Source organism: Brachycentrus maculatus, unplaced genomic scaffold (genome assembly GCF_059751285.1).
Source record: "Brachycentrus maculatus isolate JH-2025_06_01 unplaced genomic scaffold, ASM5975128v1 h1tg000027l, whole genome shotgun sequence".
Lineage (NCBI taxonomy): Eukaryota > Metazoa > Arthropoda > Insecta > Trichoptera > Brachycentridae > Brachycentrus > Brachycentrus maculatus.
Genome location: NW_028280781.1, coordinates 588,213 through 611,990, shown reverse-complemented (window position 1 = coordinate 611,990; position 23,778 = coordinate 588,213). Strand labels below are relative to the sequence as shown.

At 37.4% G+C, this 23,778-nt stretch overlaps 1 protein-coding gene across 4 annotated transcripts; it reads left to right on the top strand.

The window, feature by feature from the left end:
* The first annotated feature begins 1,543 nt into the window (after positions 1-1,543).
* Zn72D (Zinc-finger protein 72D) lies at positions 1,544-23,193 on the top strand. 4 transcript variants are annotated; one of them, XM_088270612.1, is made up of 20 exons: positions 1,544-1,651; positions 1,889-2,040; positions 3,971-4,170; positions 5,447-5,612; positions 6,627-6,693; positions 9,761-9,902; positions 10,822-11,077; positions 11,964-12,265; positions 14,603-14,716; positions 15,809-15,967; positions 17,552-17,728; positions 18,326-18,447; positions 19,030-19,228; positions 19,301-19,421; positions 20,213-20,319; positions 20,509-20,604; positions 20,688-20,840; positions 21,405-21,500; positions 21,584-21,656; positions 22,571-23,193. In XM_088270612.1, exons 1-20 carry the CDS (start codon positions 1,602-1,604, stop codon positions 22,636-22,638), a joined length of 2,820 nt encoding a protein of 939 aa, XP_088126738.1. In that variant the 5' UTR covers positions 1,544-1,601; the 3' UTR covers positions 22,639-23,193. The 4 variants fall into 4 exon arrangements, 2 of the variants coding, with proteins under 2 accessions (XP_088126738.1, XP_088126728.1); XM_088270602.1 differs by having other exon boundaries at positions 6,627-6,729; XR_015838536.1 differs by lacking the exon at positions 20,213-20,319.
* Positions 23,194-23,778: the final 585 nt, after the last annotated feature.

The window sequence follows — 23,778 nt, the reverse complement described above, 5'->3', positions numbered from 1 at the left end:
TTAAGTGCTACAATCATATTTATCCCTGACGGAATAATAAGTAGGAAAATGAAGCAACAGTCATATTTTGAGTCATTGAACCCACCTTCAATACATGTTATTTTTCCTTTCTTCAAAAAATTACATTATTTTAAACGTTAAGGTTAAAATCAATGCTTTATGCAAATTATTTGTATTGGATTTATCTAGACCTTGGAGTTATTTATATAAACATTTTTTATAAAATAAAACAATTTTGTTTTAACCACTTTTTATTGGTACACTTTATCCAACCGGTTTCGACAAGATCCTTGTCATCATCAGGGTTTATGTACTAAATTCTAAAACATTTAAATACTCATAACGAGTTTTCACCTTTCCCTTACCAGACACTTCCACGCACTCAGTACACCATAAGAAAATACGATTTTAAAATAAATATGATTTAAAAATATGATTTAAAAAACTCCTAAATGTTTTTTTTATTGTGCAGAAGAATTTTAAGAAGTTTTATTGCTGAAGAAACAGTTTCGTAAAAGTTTTCCTTACAGCGAAAAATCTACACTAAATAAATAGTTAGGCTGTCTTCATCCCCTGTATTCTACCCTCGCCCAGTCAAAATAATTTTATTCTCTAGTAAATTACCATTACTCTGGAATACTGGTGGCCAACCTTAAGCATTCCATGCGTCAATTTTTTCACAGACGAGTTCAGATGCGCCATACAACTCGAGCACGATTTTTTACCCTCTTACTTTCACCTTTATGGTTGTTAAATGGGGATGACGAATATGTACGAATGTATTACAAATGAAAAAAATAACTCAAAATGATTTTGACAATTACGACTTTTAGACATAATAGCAAAATATGTACGAGTAGTTTCAGTAACTGTACATCAGCTTTTATTTGTAAACCATTAAGATAAGTAATTATTAGACAGTTAATCATTATTACTAGGTAGACAATAAAACTTTGAAGATCCTTAAAAAATACGATTTAAGTCGAAAGTAATTTTTTTAATATGCAAAGCATTTGATTTTAACTTTTATAACAAACAAACAAATTATAGAAGATCCTTGGATTGAAAAAAAATAAACCTTTATTTAAAATTGTAATCACCATCTTTGTTACATTCCATTTTTATTTTTAAAAAAAACACCTTTGTCATATCACAATATATCTTATTGACTAACTTTAACCATCATGATGCTGGGCACAGTGGTAAGCAAATATTATCCAAACATTCTTCATACAATATCAAAAAATTACTTGACAAGAAGGAGCTATTATATGAATCTCAATTGACTTTTTTAATAGCTACTTGAGATCATTACTTAATCTTTTTAGTTTAGTTAAAAGTATTAATTAGTCTTAAGTTTTTATTATTTTTATTATTATTATTAAGTTTTGTAATGATATTGCAAAGTTATTTTGAAAGTTATAAACAAATCTTCAATTAATTAACCATAGACTCAATTTAGATTATTTTTGTTATGGCAGCACCAGAAATTCTGGTTACATTTTTTTTGGCTAACCGGTATATTTTATCTATAGTATCCGGTCTGTCTCGAACGCCATCTTTTCGTTTGACGCGCTTGTATTGTCTCGCGTATGTGAATTATGGCCGCAAACAATTATTTCGGTTTTACGCATGGTGGAACGCAGTACGGGTATGGTTTTCCATTTATTTATTGAGTTTTCTCGCGCCTCTCGTTGAATATTGTGTTATTTCCTCTGCATATAGTGTCTTGCACCGGTTTGTCGATTTGCGAAGCACCGCAAAGCAAGATGGTGGCCGGTTAGTATCGGCGATCGATTCCCTGCATTAAACGGACTGAAAAAAAGTTATTTGTTAAACGGAAACTGGCGGATTTGACTCGATTAACGATGGACTCCCGTTGTTACAGAACTGCCACGGCTGGTGCTGCCTATGCCGGTGGACAAACTGGGTACGCCGTAGCTCCTGCCGCAACAGCGGCTACTTACGGCACCCAAAGAGCTGCCGCCGCAGGTTACGATACAGCTTACCAAGCCGCCGCTACTCAGGGGACTTACGCAGGTAAGCTAAAACTCATCCAAACAACTGTTCATCTGCATAATTTTCATCACGAAACACCACACTCCCCCTTTTTGGGCTTCTTATAACATAAAATATGAACCGCCCATTTAATTCCACGGGCCTCTTTAAGTATTTTTTTTCCAAATCTGTCATACATAACTATTGTTGTAAAATCGATTTCTACCCAATTAATTTTTCGGTTGGGGCATCTATATACCTTAATCTCTGCAACAAAATGTTATATTTAGACGTGAATAATACTCCAAATGTCGGAACCATTTGCATTTGTTGGCGGCAAATATGTAATTATAATGAAATGGAAGATCCCTACTCTGAATTTTCCATAATATTTTATTTTGTAAAAAGCTGTAGTAGTTTGAGGTTAAATTGATCACCAGAAAATAATCCTCTTCGGGTTTTTTTACTATTGCAGTATTTTATCTTTCTTTTACTCTTCTATTCTATAACTACTTTTCTTGTTTTGATTGAGCTCCGGGAGCACTTAAGGGTGGACTTTGTACTGACTCTATTTGTGACGAACACTAATTAGCTTTCAGAATATTTGAAAAAAATCCATAAAAGTGATCTTTGTAAAAAAAAATCTTTGTAAATTTACCAAACATATAAAATTTATTCCATTTATCCTTCCTATAACACATGTAGTTGGTGATACTGAAGTTTCCCTATCTAAAAGTCACTGCTCACCAGATAATTACAAGCTCATAAGAGAGTTTAGGTTTGTGTAAGATTCCTATGTGAGAAGGATGTCTTAACTTCTGGTAGATTTAATTTATAGTTTTTATTTTTATTTATTTAAAGGTTTATTTAGTAATTTCAACTATTTCTTTCATAAAAATTATTGTGACGTGTTTTGATGCATTTCGCATAATTTTCAAACACCGTTAAATGATGTGGAATGCATCGAAACACATGTCACAGTAAATTTTAAGAAATAGTGGTATTTACTAAGTAAAACTTAAATTAAAAATGGATAGATTTTTACCACAAAGTGAATGCCGAATCGATTAATGAAATTAATTTATAGTGCCTACTGTTGATTAAAGAGAAAGTTCTGCTGTGCAGAGTGTGTTTGACATAAATATTTAAAAAATTAATATTTTAATAATATATAAATTCATACAGTAAATATATTTTAAACAGAAATCACCCCAATGAAAGGGCGCTTTGTCAGATTCCAATCAATAGATATTGCTGATTTAACTCATGTATCGATAGATGTCATTGGTAATTCAAACTATAACATAATTTAAGATGCTAGCGAGATATCTGCCTCCGTGGTGTAATGGTTAGTGTGTTTAGCTACCGTGCTAGAGGTCCCGGGTTCGAATCCCAGGGGATAAGTGATTATACGTAAGTGATATTTTCACTCTAATGTTTATTCAATATTGCCCTGGACTGGTACCTGAAGCGGAAGGTTGATCGTGTGGCCGCCGCCAATCGCTGATTGGTGCTGCACTAGGAAGGACGTGGAATCTATGACTTAAATATTTGCCAGGAAGTGCATGGCTCCACGGTTGGGGCTTTTATTTATTTCACGTCTTCAAACCCTCATCCGCATCCTCGCCAGATAGAGCACTGCATCATATAAACGCAGTATTATCTTGATCGTTTACACATGAAGAAAGGGTGATCAGCCCTCCGCTTCAGGTACCAGTCCAGGGTAATATGAAATAAATATTAGAGTGAAAAAATCACTTATATTTATTTGACCCCCCTGGGAATCGAACCCGGGACCTCCAGAATTGTAGCCGAGCGTGCTACAATAATAATACTGAAGTTATCTAATTAAAATTCATATGTGTGGTATTGAAATCTCTTGGAGCCTGCTAGGTTAATGATTTGTACACCATGCGATACCCTATAGGGATAGGGGCAGAGCGGTGTGTAATGTAAATTGCGTTGTCTTCAGGAGCCCAGGCGGGCACGTACCAGCTGGCGTACGGGCGCAGTGCGGCAGCGCAGCAGTACGACGCCAGCAAGAGCGCGTACTACCAGCAAGCGGCCGCCGCAGCTGCCGCCACCGCCTACCCGACCCAGCAGCAGGCGCCGCAGTACGAACCCGCGCCCGCCCCCAAACCCGCCTACACTACCAACGCCACCTACGCTCAGGTACTCCACGCCTTCTCATCACGGATCATATCATTTATTTAGGAACTTCCCAATTATTCTTCTTTTATGGCGGGGACTGACCGGAGCCATTTCGTCGTAACGTAACACATTACGTGATGGCACCACTGCTCAGTCTGTGGAACACGTACTGAGATCTTGCCCAATGTTTGAGCGAAACAGGTGGATTCTCCAAATGGAGTGTGATGCTCACAACATCGACTCCCTGAACCCGCAGGAGATGCTAAGAAGCGGAGTCGTCACCAAGTTGTACATAGACTACCCGAAAAGTATAGTTGTGGAGATGAAAAACTACAATGAAGGAGGATAAACGTCGGAGCCGGGAATTGTAGAACAACCATGACCAATATTTACGGAGCTAAATGTAGTGGAGTGAAGCAGCTGAACGCTGCTCTACCCTCTTTTTTTGTTCTCCCACATAATGCATACTGGAAAGCACTATAGTAAAAGTGCAAGAATCCCTTACCCGTAGCATGACCTTGCATTTATAAGCAAGGTGCAAAAAAATTAAAGAGAAAAAAAAATTATATTACTATGCGAGCATTCATATAGTAATTCCTCACCTTTACACGTTGACTACCGATTACGAGATAACTCGGAGACTGCGTTCTTTGGACACCGACTAAGAGTTATCTCATACTGTGTTTACTTGCCATATTCGTGCAGCTATGATAAAATTCATAGTATATTGGTGCCAATATGGATAGATGGCTTCTGGGAAGAGAACAAAACATCAATGCTGGCTTACATGATCACCTTTTATTTTAGAGATTTTTCATAAAGTTTTGTTTCTGTCCTTTTCTAACGGAACTCTAAAATTAATTAGTGATAAAAGCTCTGGGGAATCTACATAATTATTTAAGATTTTATAAAGGAAAATAAGGTCAGCAGTGGTCCTACGGGTTTGAATGTATGAATTTAACCATGAGCTTGGTTAAATTCATACATTCCTTTTTGGAACCATCCAATATTTTTCGTTTATATTACTTTTAATCTAATTTTATTTCTAATATCTATTGTATTCATGCCAGTAAATTCATTCATTCAACCTGAAATAAAATGTGTACCCACACACAGGCCATGCCTTTGTGGGATCTTTTATTGTATTAGTATTATATATTTGTATGTATTTGTAATTATAATAAATTGTGAAATGCAAAAGAATTTAAAATAAAGAAAAAAATCTGTCTTAAATTACAATATGATATAATTTTTATTGTATAGATTCAATTTTAATGAGGTGGTGTGTTGTCCTTAGAGTAACGCGGCTCGCACGGCCCAGCCCGCCAAGGGCACGCAGTACGGGGGCACGTACGGCGCGGGGGCCAGCACCGTGGCCGCAGTCAGCTACCCAGCCACGCAGTCCTACCCGGCCGCGCCCCCGCAGCCTGCCACGCAGCACTCCACCACCACTCCGGCCAAACGTAACCACACACAACTATTATACTAACTTTTTAACTGCCATTTCATACTTCATCAAACATATTCATTAATAACTGATTTTTTTTTCAAACTGACATTGGCTTTTATAAGTTTAGTGATAGGCGTAGTTGGGTAGACGCTCGACTGCGAAAATGGGGTCCCGGGATCGATTCCCACCCAGTGCAAAATAAATTTAAGAAAGATTTCTTTTCAATTTGTCTGGGTGTATGTGATGTATTTTTCACATTTACCATCCATATCTTTAGTATCCGACCTGCAGACAAGCCTCATAAAGTAGCGCCTTTGCACGTTATTTTGATGTTACTAAACAAATTTTAATAAACCCGACCTTGGAAATTGTAACAGATTGATGCTGGTTTTTTTTTTGTTGTTTATGTAAATGTAATTTTTTTGTCCAAAATAAATTAACCCACACATTGTTAGCTTAATTTGCAAAGAAGTCTTCACCTCTATCTGGTTTTCCTTTACGAAATAAAGTAAATTTATAATTTTAACCATTATCAGTATCATCATCTATTAACAGAATATAATGATACCAATAATATTTATTGTATCGCTACTTCTTTTTTTTTTTACTCAAGTTCAGATGGAGTTAAGACACTTCACAGATTAAGCAAATGATGAATTTTTGTTCAAAGTGTTACATTTTTTACTCATTCCAAAGCACAAAGTGATTTAACTTTATGCTGCCAAGATATTTTATTGTAAAAATACTAAATTGAAATATTGATCATTGATAAAATTTAAAAATACGAAATTAACAATGATATAATACAAATATAAATAAAAAAATATAATGATAATAATATAAACTGCACATGTCTTATAATTTACATACTCTGCAATTATACAAATGGTGAAATGTATTTCCTGACTTTGCATTTTATTCTATTGTACTAAAAAGTACTCGAAATATATTTTTGTTGAGTGAGTTGCAAAAAAAAATTGTTATATAAAACATACAATTTATCAATAATGTCACTGTCCTATTTTAGAAACAACAGCGACCAGCAGCACTACATATTCGGGATACGACGCCGCACTCTACAGTGCTGCCACAATGTACGTAGCTCAGCAAAATAAAGGTGCTGTAGGAGGGTATGTTCATGCTTCCATTACACTGACTGCCAAAACTGTCTCGACATAATGAAACATGCCTTCTAATTTAATTATCCTACTGGCCCAACTTTGAAATCAACACGTCAGTGTGTGTGATGTTGAATGAAATTTGTAATCAAAAATCCGCTTCATTTCAGCATCATCTTATAGAATTGGTTAAGGACCACCAATGTTCTCTAGCACAATTGGGATTGTAAATAACCATATTACTTTAACATGTCAATTTTATATATTAAAAATTAAAATCCAACACTGATGTTTAGAGTCTACTAAATTGTATTTTATTATTAAAAATACATAAAATAAAATTTGTGATAATTGTTTCGCCTAGTTTGAAAATGCCATAAACAAGGCAAAACAATTTTTTATGTGTTCTCAATAATTAAATACAATTTAGTAGACTCTAAAAATTGATGTTTGACTTTAATATTCAATATATATAAATTAAAATGGAGTTCTACAAACTAAACACCAGATCTATAAATATGTCAATTAAACAAAAACCTATTTGTTATGAAACAAATTTAGCCTAGTATTTAAATGGTTGGATTATGTTTTTACCAAATTCAGTAATAATCAAACATAGATTTTTTTTAAATATCTTCCCTCTTTTTTCAGTTTTTTCTTTAATTCGATTCAATTTCAAAACTCTTACATTATTTTCGTTGGTTTTTTTATACAAAAGACAAATCGTAATCCTGACATTTGCTGCATGTATTTTTTCCATGTGTTGTAATTTGACTCGTCTTTTTAAAATATTTTACAATATCCTTGTGTGCATTTGTATAAATTTAAGATTTGGTTATAAAATCGTTGTTTTACTGTGATGTTATCTTTATTGCTGGCAAATAAAACAAACAAGTTTAGAGGCATTAAAAGAAATGTCTGTTTTTTTCATGAATAACAACATAAATAAATTCATTATTGAATATTTACGTTACACTCCTCATAAATATTATTCTGTTCCATACTAGCTTATTACTTATTTTTACACTTCTGTTGTAATATCTGTTAATTTGAACAACAGTAATAAAAATTTCAGCGTAATAATAAAAAATATAGCTAAATACTTGATTGCAAGAAAAGTGTTAAGAAAAAATTTAGCTTTTCTTTTTCACTTGATTTGCATTACCGGTTTCATTCACTGCTTTTATTTTGTCAAAAAATATATATCAATTTATTTTGAAACATCATCCACGCATGTGTTTGTGTATGGGAATTTATAGTTTTTTGTTGTTTTTTTCGTATTTTGGTGCCTTTGGTTTCCAAATTCCAATGAGATTTTACTGATTTCATTAATTGATTCGGCAGTCACTTTGTCGTAAAATCTATCCATTTTTAATTTAAGTTTTACTAATTGAATACCACTATTTGAAAAAATCTATTCATATTTACTAAGTAACACTTAACACACTAAGAACGGGAAAGGTTTTTCTACCCATTCAGTCAATTGATGCTTATCGGAAGGGTATTTTTACCTTCGTCGCCGGCCTCATTTCACAGTCAGAAACAAAGAAATTACATATTTAATATTTTTATATGAATATTATGTAGGAATCTCTTTGTTAGGGTGTTTGTGCACTACCCGTAATTTTGCCGTCCAGCAGTCCGGTTTTGAAAAATGAAAGCGACTATGACAGTTTAGCGTGATCGAATTTACGCGCAATGTGTTAACCTTTTAAACGCGTTAACTTTGTTCCTAAGAGACGCTCATGCGCGGCTGTATTTCGCCGTTTTTTAAATGATTACTTTTATCATGTATTTAGTTATGAAAGGATTTATTTTCTTAAACAAAAACGTTCAATGGGATTCATTGTGCCTTTTTAGTACTCTATAATACACGTGTGTCACATTATTCTTGAAATATATCGTAATATAAACAAATTAGATCGTAACATAAATAAATCAAAGCACGCATCGTGTGTCACTCTTACCCACTGGCGATGCGTAGCATCGAGAGTGAGACAGATATAGGGCATGATTATGGCGCGGACTAATTACAGACCGCAAGAAAAATCAGGGATCTGTTGTTTTATTTATCCTTGTGATGTTACAAATTATTAGTCAGATATTTCAACAGATGTCATAAGGCCGAGGATTGACGTATTATTTTATCCAAAGTTCCACACCATGAAAAAATCCCTCCAAATTGAACTGAGGTTCGAAACTTGGAGCTAAGTGAAAACACAAACGCTTATGTCAGCCGCGTATGGGGCATGTCTTGTTAAAACACATACGCTTATGCGAGCCGCGTGGATCCGGTTAATGCACCGATCAAGAACACTGATCCGAAGAAAGATGGACAAAAGCACAAGCCAATCATCGTTTTAAACGCTAACTGACGTGCCGGACGGTAAAATTCCGTGTAGTGCACAAACGCCCTTAAGGTCTTAACTATAATTATATAATTATCAAACCCTGTCACCAGCAGTCCGCAGGCATAAAAATACACCCGACCGATATGTGTTTATTGAAATATCATTAATCTATACCAGGGCCCTCCAAAAAACACCATATCGGCTTGGTTTTTTGAAGTTTTTAAAATTTACTATTATGATTAAAAAAAAACTGATTTTTGCAAAGCTTTGATAAAAACGCAACAAACCTCTTTGGTGAGTTGGGTGGTTAATATCGAATCAGTCGCCAGCAGTCAACAGGCGTAAAAAACATCCTTCTATATTGTTGGGTAATAATATCCAAAGTAAAACACGGTTCTTTGGATTGAATTCTACATTTATTTATGTATATATTAATACGTGACGCGTTTCGTCTTAGGAAATTATCAAACACGGAAGACAAAACGCGTCACGTATTAATATATACATAAATAAATGTAGAATTCAATTCAATATGGAATTCTACCAACTGTCTGCAGTTACAATAAATACCCTTCTATATGTTAAATTAAAAATGGAGAGATTTTACTTTTAAATGGATTTTGATGTTTTTTTGGTGCCAAGTGTGTCGAGTGAGATATTAGTGTTAATAATAAGGTAATTGTATGTTGCAGGGGTGGGGGTGGTGGCGGAGGCTGGCAGGGATACAAGAAGAGCAGCGGGGTGGGGGGAGCTCGCATGCGTCCCAAGCAGCCACCCAAGCCCCAGCAACTGCACTACTGCGACGTGTGCCGCATCTCGTGCGCCGGTCCGCAGGTAACATCTAACTTTTCAAATTGTAAACGGCAGCTCTATGAATGCACCGGCAGGTTTTGTTACTGTGCATCGGTCAAGTTCTATGATGGACCATGAAGTAAAATTACATTCTAAGATTTTTTTATTACTTTTGGGCCTTTGATTACATTAAACTTATTGGACAATACGATATTGAGACTAATTGACTATAAGATGTCTGAAATGACCCAATTTATAGCTATCAAAAAATTACAAATGGAGTTTCCATTTCTTACCTGAGTCCGCCTCTGTAGTGTAATGGTCAGCACGCCCGGCTACCTTACTGGAGGTTCCGGGTTCGATTCCCAGAGGGAGTTCAAATAAATATAAGTGATTTTTCACTGTAATATTTGTTCAATGGTACCCTAGACATGTACCTGAAGCGGAGGGCTGACCACCTTTCCTTTATGTGTTAACAATCAAGAAAACACTGTGTTTATATGATGCAGTGTCCTACGCACCATTGTGTGCGGATAAGGGTTAGAAAACCTGTGTTTAATCTATGGATGTGATCATGAAATTAAATTTTATTATTTTATTAATACAAGAATCTCTTATGAATCCAAATTTTGTCTCAAAACTCATAGAAAACTCTTAAATTATTTAAACCAATTACAAACAATACGGCTGTCCAAACTCAAAACACAGTAAGGGACATTTTTTTTGTAGTACGTTTTTTTGCATTTTTTGACTCAGTAGATCCTACTTAGTCCAAATATGCAAAAAAACGTACCTATAAAAATGTCCCTTACTGCGTTTTAAGTTTGGACAGCCGAATACTCTAATAAATACTTATTTTATATTAAAGGCGAATTCTGTCAGCCTAGAACCTTTGATTTCCTTTGGTTACGAGGATTTCCGGGTAGATAATGATTGTTACGCGCTCTGTCCCCCCGCGTAGACATACCGCGAGCACCTGGAGGGGCAGAAGCACAAGAAGAAGGAGGCCAGCATGAAGGTGTCGGCGGCCACGGCGGCGTCCAGCAGCGGACGCGCCAGCACCAACTCGCTGCGCTGCGAGCTGTGCGACGTGACCTGCACGGGCAACGACGCCTACGCGGCGCACGTGCGCGGCATCAAGCACCAAAAGGTGGTCAAGCTGCACACGCGCCTCGGCAAGCCCATCCCTTCGCAGGAGCCCAAGGTCGTCGGCGGAGGTGACTATCATGCTATCATATCAGTAACAGTACCACAGTACATCTTACTGTGATATTAGTAACAGCACTACAGTACATCATACTGTATTATTCACAGTTCTACGGTATATCATACTATGATATTAGTAACAGTACTACAGTACATCTTACTATGATATTAGTAACAGTACTACAGTACATCTTACTATGAAATTAGTAACAGCAGTACATCATACTGTATTATTCACAGTTCTACAGTATATCATACTTATGTCCCTTATGTCACTGCGACCATATTAGGTCTATTGTGACCTCCCTTTGTATTACAACTCACTGCCAAGACCTACATGGGTCATGTAACTCACGACCTGTCTTGATGGTAGGAGCTTCACCTTCTCGGAGTCCAGTAGAGGTCCTCCAAGGATGTGACTTCGTTTGTGAGCGAGTGCATCACAATTGTAAAGAATGTGGATTGGTGTTTCGTCATCCTCCATACAAAATCTGCATACTGGGGCGTCATGAAGTGGGAGTAATAGTACTTACAGTACATACTACAATATATCATGCTGATATTAGTAACAGTACTACAGTACATCATATTATATTATTAACAGTATTACAGTACATGTATGATACAGTGGATCATACTATAATATATTATATTTTTATAGTATGATCCACTGTATCATACTAGTTTCGGGTTGTGGTTCCGTGGTTAGTGTCGCGGACTCTTGAGTCAGAGTTTCTTGGTTCGAAAACACTCTACCACAATTTGAAACCTATTTCTAGTAATTAGCCGCTTAGGCTCACAGAAATAGTATGAAATTTAAGGAATTTTTCAAATAATAAAAACACAAATATTTCTCTTTATAAATAAAAAATTATAATTTTGAAATATTTGATCCAGATAAAGCGACGGTGACTGGCACCGCCAAGATCAACTTTGTCTCGTCCGGCGGACTGAGCACTGTGGGGGCGGGCGGGGCTGCGGGCGCCGGGGAGGGCGGAGAGGGGGAGGGGGATGCGGCCGAGTGCGAGCCGGAGCCCGAGGTGCAGCCCGTGGGGCAGGACTACATCGAGGAGATCAAGGGGGACGACGGCAAGGTGCTGAGCTTCAACTGCAAGCTGTGCGACTGCCGCTTCAACGACCCCAACGCCAAGGAGATGCACATGAAGGGCCGGCGCCACCGCCTGCAGTACAAGAAGAAGGTCAGTCACTTCAACAAACCCTTATCCACACCCCAATGGTGCATAGGGCACTGCATTATACAAACACAGTGTTATCTTGATTGTTAACGCACGAAGGAAAGGTGATCAGCCCTCCGCTTCAGGTACCAGTCCAGAGTAATATTGAATAAATATTAGAGTGAAAAAACCACTTATATTTATTTGTCCTCCCCTGGGAATCGGACCCGGGACCTCCAGAACGGTCGCCGAACGTGCTAACCATTACACTACGGAGTCACCTAAGATAGCCATATTATTCTTTCTTCTTTTTTTTTCTTTTTTCGTTCCTTATGGTGCAAATGTCCAAGTCACTCTGACACGCGCCATCTCCTTGGCTTCCCTCCCAGGTCAGTCCGGCATCTGGAAGTTCCGCTGAGTATAGTCGGTGAATGGTCGTCAGCAGCCTTTGGGGTTGGAAGAAGAGACATGAGGGATTAATGCTCTCGGGTGGAATTCTATGGGCATGTCATTCAAAGGGTTTGTGGATAGGTGACCCGTTAACTGAGTTGGAATAGTACTATTATTGGGTTGATGCAAAAGTTTTGACCGTTTTTTACATATATTTTTTTAAATTTTTTTTTTCTTGTGTATTATTTATTTAATAAATTATATAATTTCCATCAGTTCTTATAACCTTCTCCCATCTTTCTATCAACTTATTAATACCAGTAGTATAAAATTCCGCGGATTTTGATGCAAAAAATGAAGTAAGGGATGTTTTTACCTGCTCTATTGAATAATTTTTTTCATCATTTAAATTTTTTTGCAGTGATCGGAATAAATAAAATTCAGAAAGAGCAAGATCTGGAGAATACAGTGGATGCTTGATAACATCCCAATTTAACTCATTTAGCTTGTGTTGGGTCATCATAGCCACATGTGGTCGCGCGTTGTCGTGATGAAACACTGCCCCTTTTCTGTTTACCAATTCTGGTCTATCCTTTTGAAGGGCCATGTTCAATTTGGATAATTGCTGACATTATCGTTCTGCTGTACTTGTCTTATCGTGTTCCAAGAGTTCAAATTACACAATACCCTTATTATTCCACCAAACACAAAGTATAACTTTTTTATGGATTTCGGCCTTCGAAGTTGTTAATGGGGCTTGTCCAGGTATAGTCCAATGTCTTTTTCTTGTCACGTTGTTGTACACGACCCATTTCTCATTTCCCGTCACCAAACGATGCAAAAAAGGTTCATGTTTTTGTCTCACACTCAAAGCAACGCGCGTTGAAACACGATCCAATAAATTGGCAGCCGACAATTGATGAGGTATCCAAACGTCGTACCGCGAAACCATTTCCATACGCTTCAAATGTCTTAATGCGATTGTTTGGTTGACTCCCATCATTGACACAATCTCTCTGATGGTTAGACGTGGATTGGTGTCAATTATGACTTTTAATTCGTCTTCATCAGACTTCAATGGCCGCCCGGTACGTGGTTTATCAATGAGTGAAAAATCTCCAGATCGGAATTTTGCAAACCATCTTCGTACCTGTCGAACTTTGATGACATCTGCTCCGTACACTTCACAAATGTTTTTGGTTGCCACACTCGCGGTATTGTCTTTACGGAATTCATAAAGTAAACAATGACGTAAATGCACTTTATCGAACGACATTTTGAAAAAATACAAGGGGTTATTACTGTACTCTGGCCAAGCCAAAACTGAATAGAAAGTAGAGGGAAAGCATCCTTTATACAATGGAATCATAAAAAAAGAAGATACTATTCATAATTTATGAAAAAAAAAATTTTTACCTCGGATCATAAAAAACGGTCATTACTTTTGCATCAACCCAATATTTCCGTACTTGTAGAGTCCCTGTAAATAACGAGAAATTTCTTAACTACTTATTCATTTAATTTTTTCTCTTTATGGTGCAATTATTTGACCTGCAGCTCTTATTCGTATTTTAAGGAATGAATTTCAAAATAAGTTTTTTTTAAACGAAAACATCACCAATATTTTTTTTCAAATTGATCAACACCAATTTATCTGTCCGTTTGCTGGTCAAATAAAATTCATGTGGAAAAAATTACATAGTTGTTATTTTATTATATAACCAACTAATTTGGCTTATTGTCTCATAATAAGTAGCAGTATGTTTTTTCCCCGACTGATGAACACCAATTCACTTGGTCTCATGATTAGTAGTAAAAGGTTTGAGGAATCTGTCGAGCCTGGCATTTTTTTTGTCAAGAGTTCCATTTTTCGAATGATTTGAATTTGTATGATGGCACTCAAGATTAAGGAAGGCTTAAATTTCAATATGAAAGGAAATAATTAAATGCGGTATATGTTTGTATGTCCAGGTTCAGCCGGATCTAGTGGTGGACGTCAAGCCTTCTCTGCGCCAGAGGAAACTGCCCGGGCAGAAGATGCAGAGGATGCTGGACGAGCTGTGGGCTCGCCGCCGCATGCACAAGGTATTTCTTGAACATATATATAACTTCTGTCCGCAACTAATCCCATTTTAGTGTATTAATAATACAATATAAGTCTACGAATTCCAACAAGTCTATGATTCTAAGTATCGTAAAATTCTGTTCACGCCGATTATTTTATCTTGCCAAACATTTGATGATTTTTGAAAATATGATAAGACATGAGCAAAAAACCTAAATATCATTCCATTTTCAGCTTTTGTTATTTTGCAATGAAATAAAAAAAAACATTTAAAAACATCACCTTGTTTATAAGATGTATGAAATCAAAAGAGCTATATTCCAATAGGATTCTTTTTTGCATTAACCTTTCCCTCCCGGTGATATATATTTACTACAACTCGACTTTAAAAATGAGAATATCAATATAAAATATAGTACATAGGGGCTCAGAATTTTTGCATTTCTCTGTAATATAATTACGTATTACATAAAAATATTATAATATAAAGCGACGGAAATAATTAATTTGTGAGAAAATCGGAGATAAAATCACCAATACACAAATGTTTCTCAGTGTGTGCGTGTGTTCGTGCCGTGGTTTGCTTACACGCGCCCGTTATAGCGTGTCTAGTAGTGCACAGGTCGTCCTCTGCGGCGGTCGTGTCGCTACGCCAGCTATTAGAGCTACTTGCGATGTATTTTTTTTCTCATTTTTAGATACTTTTCAGAGCTAACATAACAAAATTTTTATATTTCAACTTCGACTATGGTCAATAAAAGTAATATTTAGGAATATTCACATTTTCTGGTTAAAAAACCACATTTTCATATGGTGTACAAAATACAATAACTTACACGCAATTCACGATGAGTCGAGTGAAAAGATAAAATTACCCTTCCCGCCCAACACCACCAGTCAAGCGAAACGGTAAAGTTACCCTTCCCGCAGATAGTGATATGGTTAAATGTTATCACTTCTTTTCAGAGATATTTATCTCTATTATGAGCGCGAATCCGCCCGCAGATAGTGTGTTAAGGAACTCATTCTGAAAATACATTTTTTTTTTTTAAATAAGATTTGAATTAATATTGATTGGGAATGGCATAAGTAGTAATGTGTTGTGTTTGTAGTGCGATCTGGAGGATGAGGAGCGAATGTACTGGGAGGAGAGGCGCCGCTTCAACTCGGAGTGCGACTACATGGACTGGTGGCGTCGCAGCGGCCCCAACACCCCGTCGCGCCCGCCCCCTCTCATGCACCCCTTTGGGCCGCACCACCCCAACTCGCACGTGAGTCCACCCCTTATATAACCAGCGACTGTACTTCATGCCAAACAACCGTATCATTCGTGTAAACCAGGCCTGGCCAACCCAAATTGCGCCCGGGCCGCATCGTAACCTAATTTTTTCCTAAGGGCCGCATACAGACAGAAATATTTTTTTAAGTACAACGAATTTCATACCTATTGATTTTTATGATTTTTTGAAGTATTATAAATAATGTCAATGCAGAGGTAATTAGAAAGTACAATCAGGGTAATTGTGAAAAATAAAGTAATTACGACGACCAGATGTGAGAACACACATTAAACCACAAAAATGTATCTATGAACATTGTTATCAATATTAACAACCAAAATTATTAATTAGGACACAAATCAAACAATATTACCTGTTTTATTTTAAATAAAATGAATTTATCAATGGCCACTCAGTGCGAGATTTGAGTTTATTTTCACCAGAATATATGCACTCCATGTAATTACAGAAACTTGATTGGTTTTAATAACTTAAATATGATTTTAAATATATTTTGAAGGACCCGATATTTAAAAAAATATATTTGTGATACATCACCGTGGGCCGCACCTAAGGGCGTCGCGGGCTGCATGCGGCCCGCAGGCCACGGATTGGCCACCTGTGGTGTAAACAATACAATTATTGTAATTTTACTTATGTAGGTAGAAAAATTACCAACCGAAACAAATGTTATGGCCTAGTATTTGTTAAGTTGCAACTTGATTTTCTCTTAAATCCAGGTAACATTTTACGTAATAAATTTTTTTCTAAAACACCATTTTTACATTGAAAAAATAAGTTTTTCTTCCAAATAATTACAAAGAGTTGTTGAAAGGAAACGAGAAAAAAATTATAAAAGTATTTTTTATATACTTTTAACTATAACTCCATTTTAATTTATGTATTAAATATTAACACATTTTGGATGGGTGTTGTTTACACATGCGGACCGCTGGCGATGGGATTTGATAATTGAGTACATATAGTTAAGAACTTAAAAAAGATATTGGTTCATAATATTCATATAAAAACATTTAAAAACTCCTTTTCTGACTTTGAAATAAGGCCGGTGCTGAAAGTAAAAATACCTTTCCCGTCCTTGTGTTAAAGTCAAACATTGATTTTTAGAGTCTACTAAATTGTATTTTATTATTATTAAAAACAAAAAAATTGTGACTTGGCATTTTCAAACTACTGTGTTATAATAAAATGCAATTTAGTAGGCTCTAAAAATTTGTGTTTAATTTTAACCTGTTAACCGGGCGGTCCGCTGTCCAATTACGCAACTTGTAACTGATTCACTCCGTGTCTTAAATTCATGTCGAGACATGTATGGATGACTAATACCTTTGTTGTTTGAAAAATATACTTTAAAAAAAATATATATATATATATATATATATATATATATATATATATATATATATATATATATATATACATATATATAATATAATAAACATATATTTCAAGGACGTATTTATGCGTCCCGCCCGGTTAACAGGTTAATATTTAATATGTGAAATGTTTATATTGAAAATTCTGTAACCCTTGTTCTTCTATTATATTTAACAGAATGCAAGGCGAGGAATAGAGTCTGCGGAAGACCGTCACATGGTGGCACGACACAACGAAATCTATCCTGCAGAGGAGGAGCTGGAGGTCATCCAGCGAGTCGTCTCCCACACGGAGCGCGCTCTCAAGTCCCTGTCCGACAATCTCACGGAGCAGGCCCTCAACAAGCAGCCCAAGGTATGCAGCGAGGCACATTGCGACTGAACAAAAACCTACAACATTTTGAGTGTGTCCAAATACTTGTTCACAAAATCTGGATTATCTCCAATTACAGGAGTTATTTTCATATTATTTTTTGACATCTCATCAAAGAAGAAGAAGAATATGGATGTCTGGGCATTTACGGGGCTGACGACCGTCATAGGCTGGTTTAAATGATGATTCGTCTCTCATGTGTGTGATTATAATCCAGGATTCGGACCTCACATACTAATAAAAGAGTTTTTGCTCAATAAAAAGCTTCTTTTCATCTCACCAATAGATGTCTCTAGTGATGTTCTAATGATTCAAGAATAATGTTTCATAAATTGGTTCATATATATAGAACTTCCAAGAATTTGACTAGTGTGGTTGTCAATAATGAGTAGAATTGGTGAATGTTATACGTGTGTAAAGTGATCACTTAAACCAGTCTATGACGTCTGTCAGCCCAGTAAATGCCCTTAATTCCATACTCTTCTCCATCTTTGAATAGATGTCAAAAAATAATATGAACAAAAATCAGCCGATAAAACTGAATATTTCATTTCTTAATATTTGACTTTGTTTAAGAAGGCCGTCGCTGCTAAAACTGAACCGGCTAAGCCCGCTGAAAAGGTGAATCTCAACGGAGAGAAGAAGGAGGAAGTGGAGACCAAGGAAAATCCGGCCAAAGAGGATGGCCGTGATAACCAGCTGTATGTATTTTATTAATTGATTCGGCAGTCACTTTGTGGTGAAATCTCCATTCATTCATTCAAACCCTTATCCGCACCCCAATGGTGCATAGGGCACTCCATCATATAAATGCAGTGTTATCTTGATCGTTAACACATGAAGGAAAGGTGATCAGCCCTCCGCTTCAGGTACCAGTCCAGGGCAATATGGAATAAATATTACTGTGAAAAAATCACTTATATTTGTTTGACCCCCCCTGGGAATCAAACCCGGGACCTCCAAAACGGTAGCCGAGCGTGTTGACCATTTCACTACGGAGGTCCCCCAAAATTAAAAAAAGTAATCTAGGTAGACAGTTACATTCCAATTGGAAAAAAAATCCACTGCTCCACATACTGTTGTAATAGATACGAGTGACAAAAATGTAAGCTTGGAATTTAAATAAATAATACTAATGATGAAAAAAATGTGGAATAACATCCGACATGGGACCTAAGAGCAAAAAATCAATGTCGAATCTCATTCGACATTGGACCGGTAAGGGTTAATATAAGTAAGATAATATGAGTAATTCCTGTAATGAATGTGTTTTGTTTGTGCAGGTTCTCGTTCCTGCAGGAGGGAGAGGGCAGCGGGGGCGTGGTGCGCGTGCTGAAGGGGGTGATGCGCGTGGGGCTGCTGGCCAAGGGGCTGCTGCTCAAGGGGGACCGCTCCGTGCGCCTCGTGGTGCTGTGCGCCGACAAGCCCACCATGACGCTGCTCAAGCGCGTGGCGCAGGACCTGCCGCAGCACCTGCTCAAGGTACGCTCCGCTCCGCAGCGCACTTTACACCTCCACTCTGCACGGCCCCCCACTAACCTCCTTTCTGCGCAGGTGGCCGAGGACTGCAAGTACAAGGTGGAGCTGTGCCCCGCCGAGGGCGCCGTCAACGTCACGGACGGCAACGTGGCCGTGCTGGTGAGCCTCACGTCCCCCGTGATGCGTGAGCCCAACGGTAAGGTCCCCCGCGTTACGCACCCCAGCGATTTTCGATACACCAATTTCATCTTACTTAGTTTTAGGAAATAATTTACATACATATATACTATAGTCACCTAAGTAATAGCCATTCACCATATGTTACTGTGTTTCAGTACTATGATGCGATCTGATTGAAATTGGTATTCGAAATCGGTTGTCTCGAGTTTGGGGGCAGATGAAGGCTACACGAACAAGAACAAACTATCTGACGAAGCTATTGTCCCCCCTAGTAACTGTAACTTCTCGGCCTCGCTCCTGCCGCCGCAGACTGCGGAGCGCTGTATCAGCAGACACGCACCCTGCGTAACTACGCCGTCGCACCTTGAGATACTTTGTTCGTGATTTCATTTAGCCTGTTTGTTAATGTGCCGCTCTGTTTAGGTTATGTATTCATGTCCCAGAGAAGAAAGGATTTTTGATCATCTATATCACGTGCGGGCGAGTGCGGTCTCTGTCTCCCTCGACTGTCGAGCGGAGACACGTGCGTCTTGTGATATACCACAGTAGTGGGGCAAACATCCAACACCGCCTTGCGTAGCGTGTAGCCTCCCACTAGCTATAGGATGTGATCGTTATCATTTCTATTAGACTCGCATCATTATTCTTCATATTCTTTCAATCGCAATTTACTTTTTTTTTCTTTTTTTCAACCGTAGAATTAAAATAAAAAGAAGTTAAAAATTGTCAAGATAAATTAGTTGATTCTACCTAATTCTGATGTTTGCCCCGTTACATATAAATGGTCAAACACCCTTTTACCGTTAGATGTGGGCGGAAGTGCTGATACGCCCAAGCGAGATGACAAGGACGTCCTACCCAGACAGAAGTGTCTCGACGCTCTGGCTTCCCTAAGGCACGCCAAGTGGTTCCAGGTACAGACAGACATTTAACACCAATCCAAAACTATTCACGCAACTTGTTGCGCCATTCTTATTGCTCCGCCTTCCCGGCCGTCCGCTCGCTCGCATCTCAATTAGTAGCATTCATTAAGGCGGTCGTCTGGCGGGCGCGCCGGGAAGGTCTCTCCGCTGCGCGCGGCTTAATGTGCGTTGTGTGTGCAGGCTAGGGCGGCCAACCTGCAGTCTTGCGTGATGACCATCCGCATCTTGCGCGACCTGTGCCGTCGCATCCCCACCTGGACGCCGCTCTGCTCGTGGGTGAGTCTCCCTTCCTCTATCTCTATCTCTGCCCGCTATCTGTCTCTCGGCGGCCGTGTGTCACCCGCTCTCTCTGCTCGCAGGCCATGGAGCTGCTGGTGGAGAAGTCCACGAGCAGCGCGGGCGTGCCGCTGTCGCCCGGGGACTGCCTGCGCCGCGCCATGGAGGTGGTGGCCGGCGGGATCCTGCTGGAGTCAGGTCCCGGCCTGCTGGATCCCTGCGAGAAGGAACACATTGTGAGTACTGCCCCACAATATTATTACAATCCTGTATCAATATCCACTTGTGACAATCATATCTTTATAAAAATCCTTTGAACCCAGAATGCTACATTCCATAGACCGATATGGTCAGCGACGCAAATGTGCTCCAAAGAGCAAGCGCGGGGAAACAGTTGCTGACTGATATCAAGGTCCGGAAGGTGTCCTATCTGAGACATGCACTAAGAGGAGAGATGTACGATTATGAACTATTGCGTCTTATCATAAAAGGCAAAATAGAATGTTGACGAGGTGTGGGTAGAAAACAGATCTTCTTGTTCCGGAATATACAAGATTGGACGGAGATCAAGACTGTGGAGGCGCTGTTTAGAGCTGCCCAAGACAAGGACAATTACTCTGATAGTTGACATCAGGGGGACCTGACATGACATGAACAGAAGAAGATGTACATGCATTGATTCTGTACTGTTTGTTAAATACACCTTGTTTTATCATACCGTCTTATGCTAAAAATGAATCTTCGTATGTAATCAGATTCAGCGCTCTGGTGAATATGTCTAACGGAGGTCTGTTTTTCAGGATGGTGCGGCGGCGCTCACTTCTCAGAAGCGTGAGGACCTAACAGCTTCAGCCCAACAGTTCCTGAGGCAAATTGCATTCAAGCAAATTCACAAGGTAAAGGATTCTGCCTCTGCACATTTCCACCTAAATATTTGAAACGACCTTTAAAATTCTAATACGTGAATACATCACCACAGGTATTGGACATGGAACCCTTGCCGCGTCCGTGGTTATCTCGGAAGAGAAGGCGATCACAGACTGAAGGTGAAGGTCAGTAACATTTCGTACCTTTATTTACTACATAGTTGCTTGATTCCTCAACTTCGAAAAATAAAAACCCCTTTTGTAATTTTTTTCACTGTTGTATCACCGACAGCACAGTAAACGTTTGCCAATTTGAAAGGCAACAATTTATAATTTTCCTTTAATCTTAAAAATTTTCGAAAATTTTGATCCGACAGCACAGTAAATGTTTGTCACTTAATGAAAGTCAGTAATTTTAAATTTTCCTTAATCTTAAAAATATTTGTAAATTTCGAATTTCGAAATTAAAAAAATTGGTATTGGAAAAAATATTTTGCCCATAATTTGAGAAAATTACTTTAAAAAATAATTTAATCAAAATGATAACTAAAATTGTCCAAACATTAGTATCCCACTACAAAACTTATATTTAGCATATAGCGCACTACATTAAAAAAGGTTTTTTAAATTATCTTCTTCTAATCCTTACCCGCACCAAATGGTGCGTAGGGCACTGCATCACATCGATGCAATGTTACATTGACCGTTAATAACTTGAAGGCAAGATGATCAGTCCTGCACTTCAGATACCACTCTAGGGTGATATTAAATAGATATAAGAGGTAAAAATTACTTATATTTATACTGTGACCCCCCTGGGAATCGAACCTGGGATATACGGCATGGTGCCCAAATGCGCTAACCACAACACTACGCAGGCAGACAATATACAAACATATTTTGAAGATGAATAAAAACTATTTGTTTATAATTAATTTCCTTTTATATCTATTGTTTCAACAAAAAATCTAAATTACATTTAAACCATTTTTTTTTTACTTTTAATTTTTTTTTATCCATTCAATTCAGAGCTTTTACTGTACTTACTGTATTACCCATTAGTGTGATGACATTTTTTTAATATTTTGTATCCTTTTTAGTGGACGGGAAGATGGTGAAGACTGAAGGTCAGGAAATGGATACCACCGAAGGGAACAATACGGGGTAGAAGAAATAATATTTTTTTATATCTAATTTAAAGTGGCAACATGAATAGTATGTTTTACTAAAACTTATTTTATTTTTTGTTGACATGTTTTATTTTCATTGTGATAATATTTGCGCCTGCGAGTATAAGACTTCTATATTCTTATTATTTTAAGATTTGGTGTCAGAAAGTTTTTTTTAAATTTCTTAACACTTAACGTATTTGCACCTATATAACCAAAACATGTGTCACTTTATTTTGTTAATTCAGTGTCGGTAGAATTCCGACTAGATTAGTACTGGTTTAATTTTTTTCTTATAACGTAATGTTAATATTATTAGGTGATAATAGTTAACATTGGAGATTTCACATTGTCATTGGATGGAAGAAATGGTGTGATTGACTAAAAAATAAGTGTTTTTTTTTTGTAGAAGTTGCACCTAAATATACCTACCTTTGTATTCCAAGCATATATTCATTATAAACACTTACTATTTTAGAGTAACACATATGTTATTAAAATCTTATTTAACTATGAAATCAAATATTAATGGTCAATAAACATTAGAAATCAAATACTGTGTTTTATTTATATATTTTTTATGAATGGCATGTTATATGAATTTCTACACAAAACATACATCAAACTCTTGAAAGAAAAAAATTGTTTTACAAATGACTTTCCTACTAATAAATAAATTGTACTTCTTTGAATGAATAATAATATTCCATAATGTACGCTGTAATTTAGTTATCACAATGTTTACACGTACAAGATTCCTTCCCCTTGACTTTACATGGAACAACCGTTTTCTTCTTCACCGTCTTGGGTTGGAACCATCCAGATTTCTCAAACTGTTCTCTTTCCTCGTATTTGACTTTTTCCCGTTTTTTTGTTACTTTCAAAGAATTACAACTTGTCTTCGGTTCTGTCGGAATATTAGTGCGATTTTTAACACCAAACTTGTCCTTAATAATTTTAATGTTCAAACTGGAAGCGGTATTAGTTATTTTGTATTTACCGCTTATGCTGACCGGAATATTGAATGGTTTCCCATTATCGAGGATTATCACTTTGTCTAGCTCTGTATCCATATATACATAGGCGTCTGAACTGTTGGGAACGGGCTTGGGTTTCTTCCAAAAAGGCACGCACTTAGT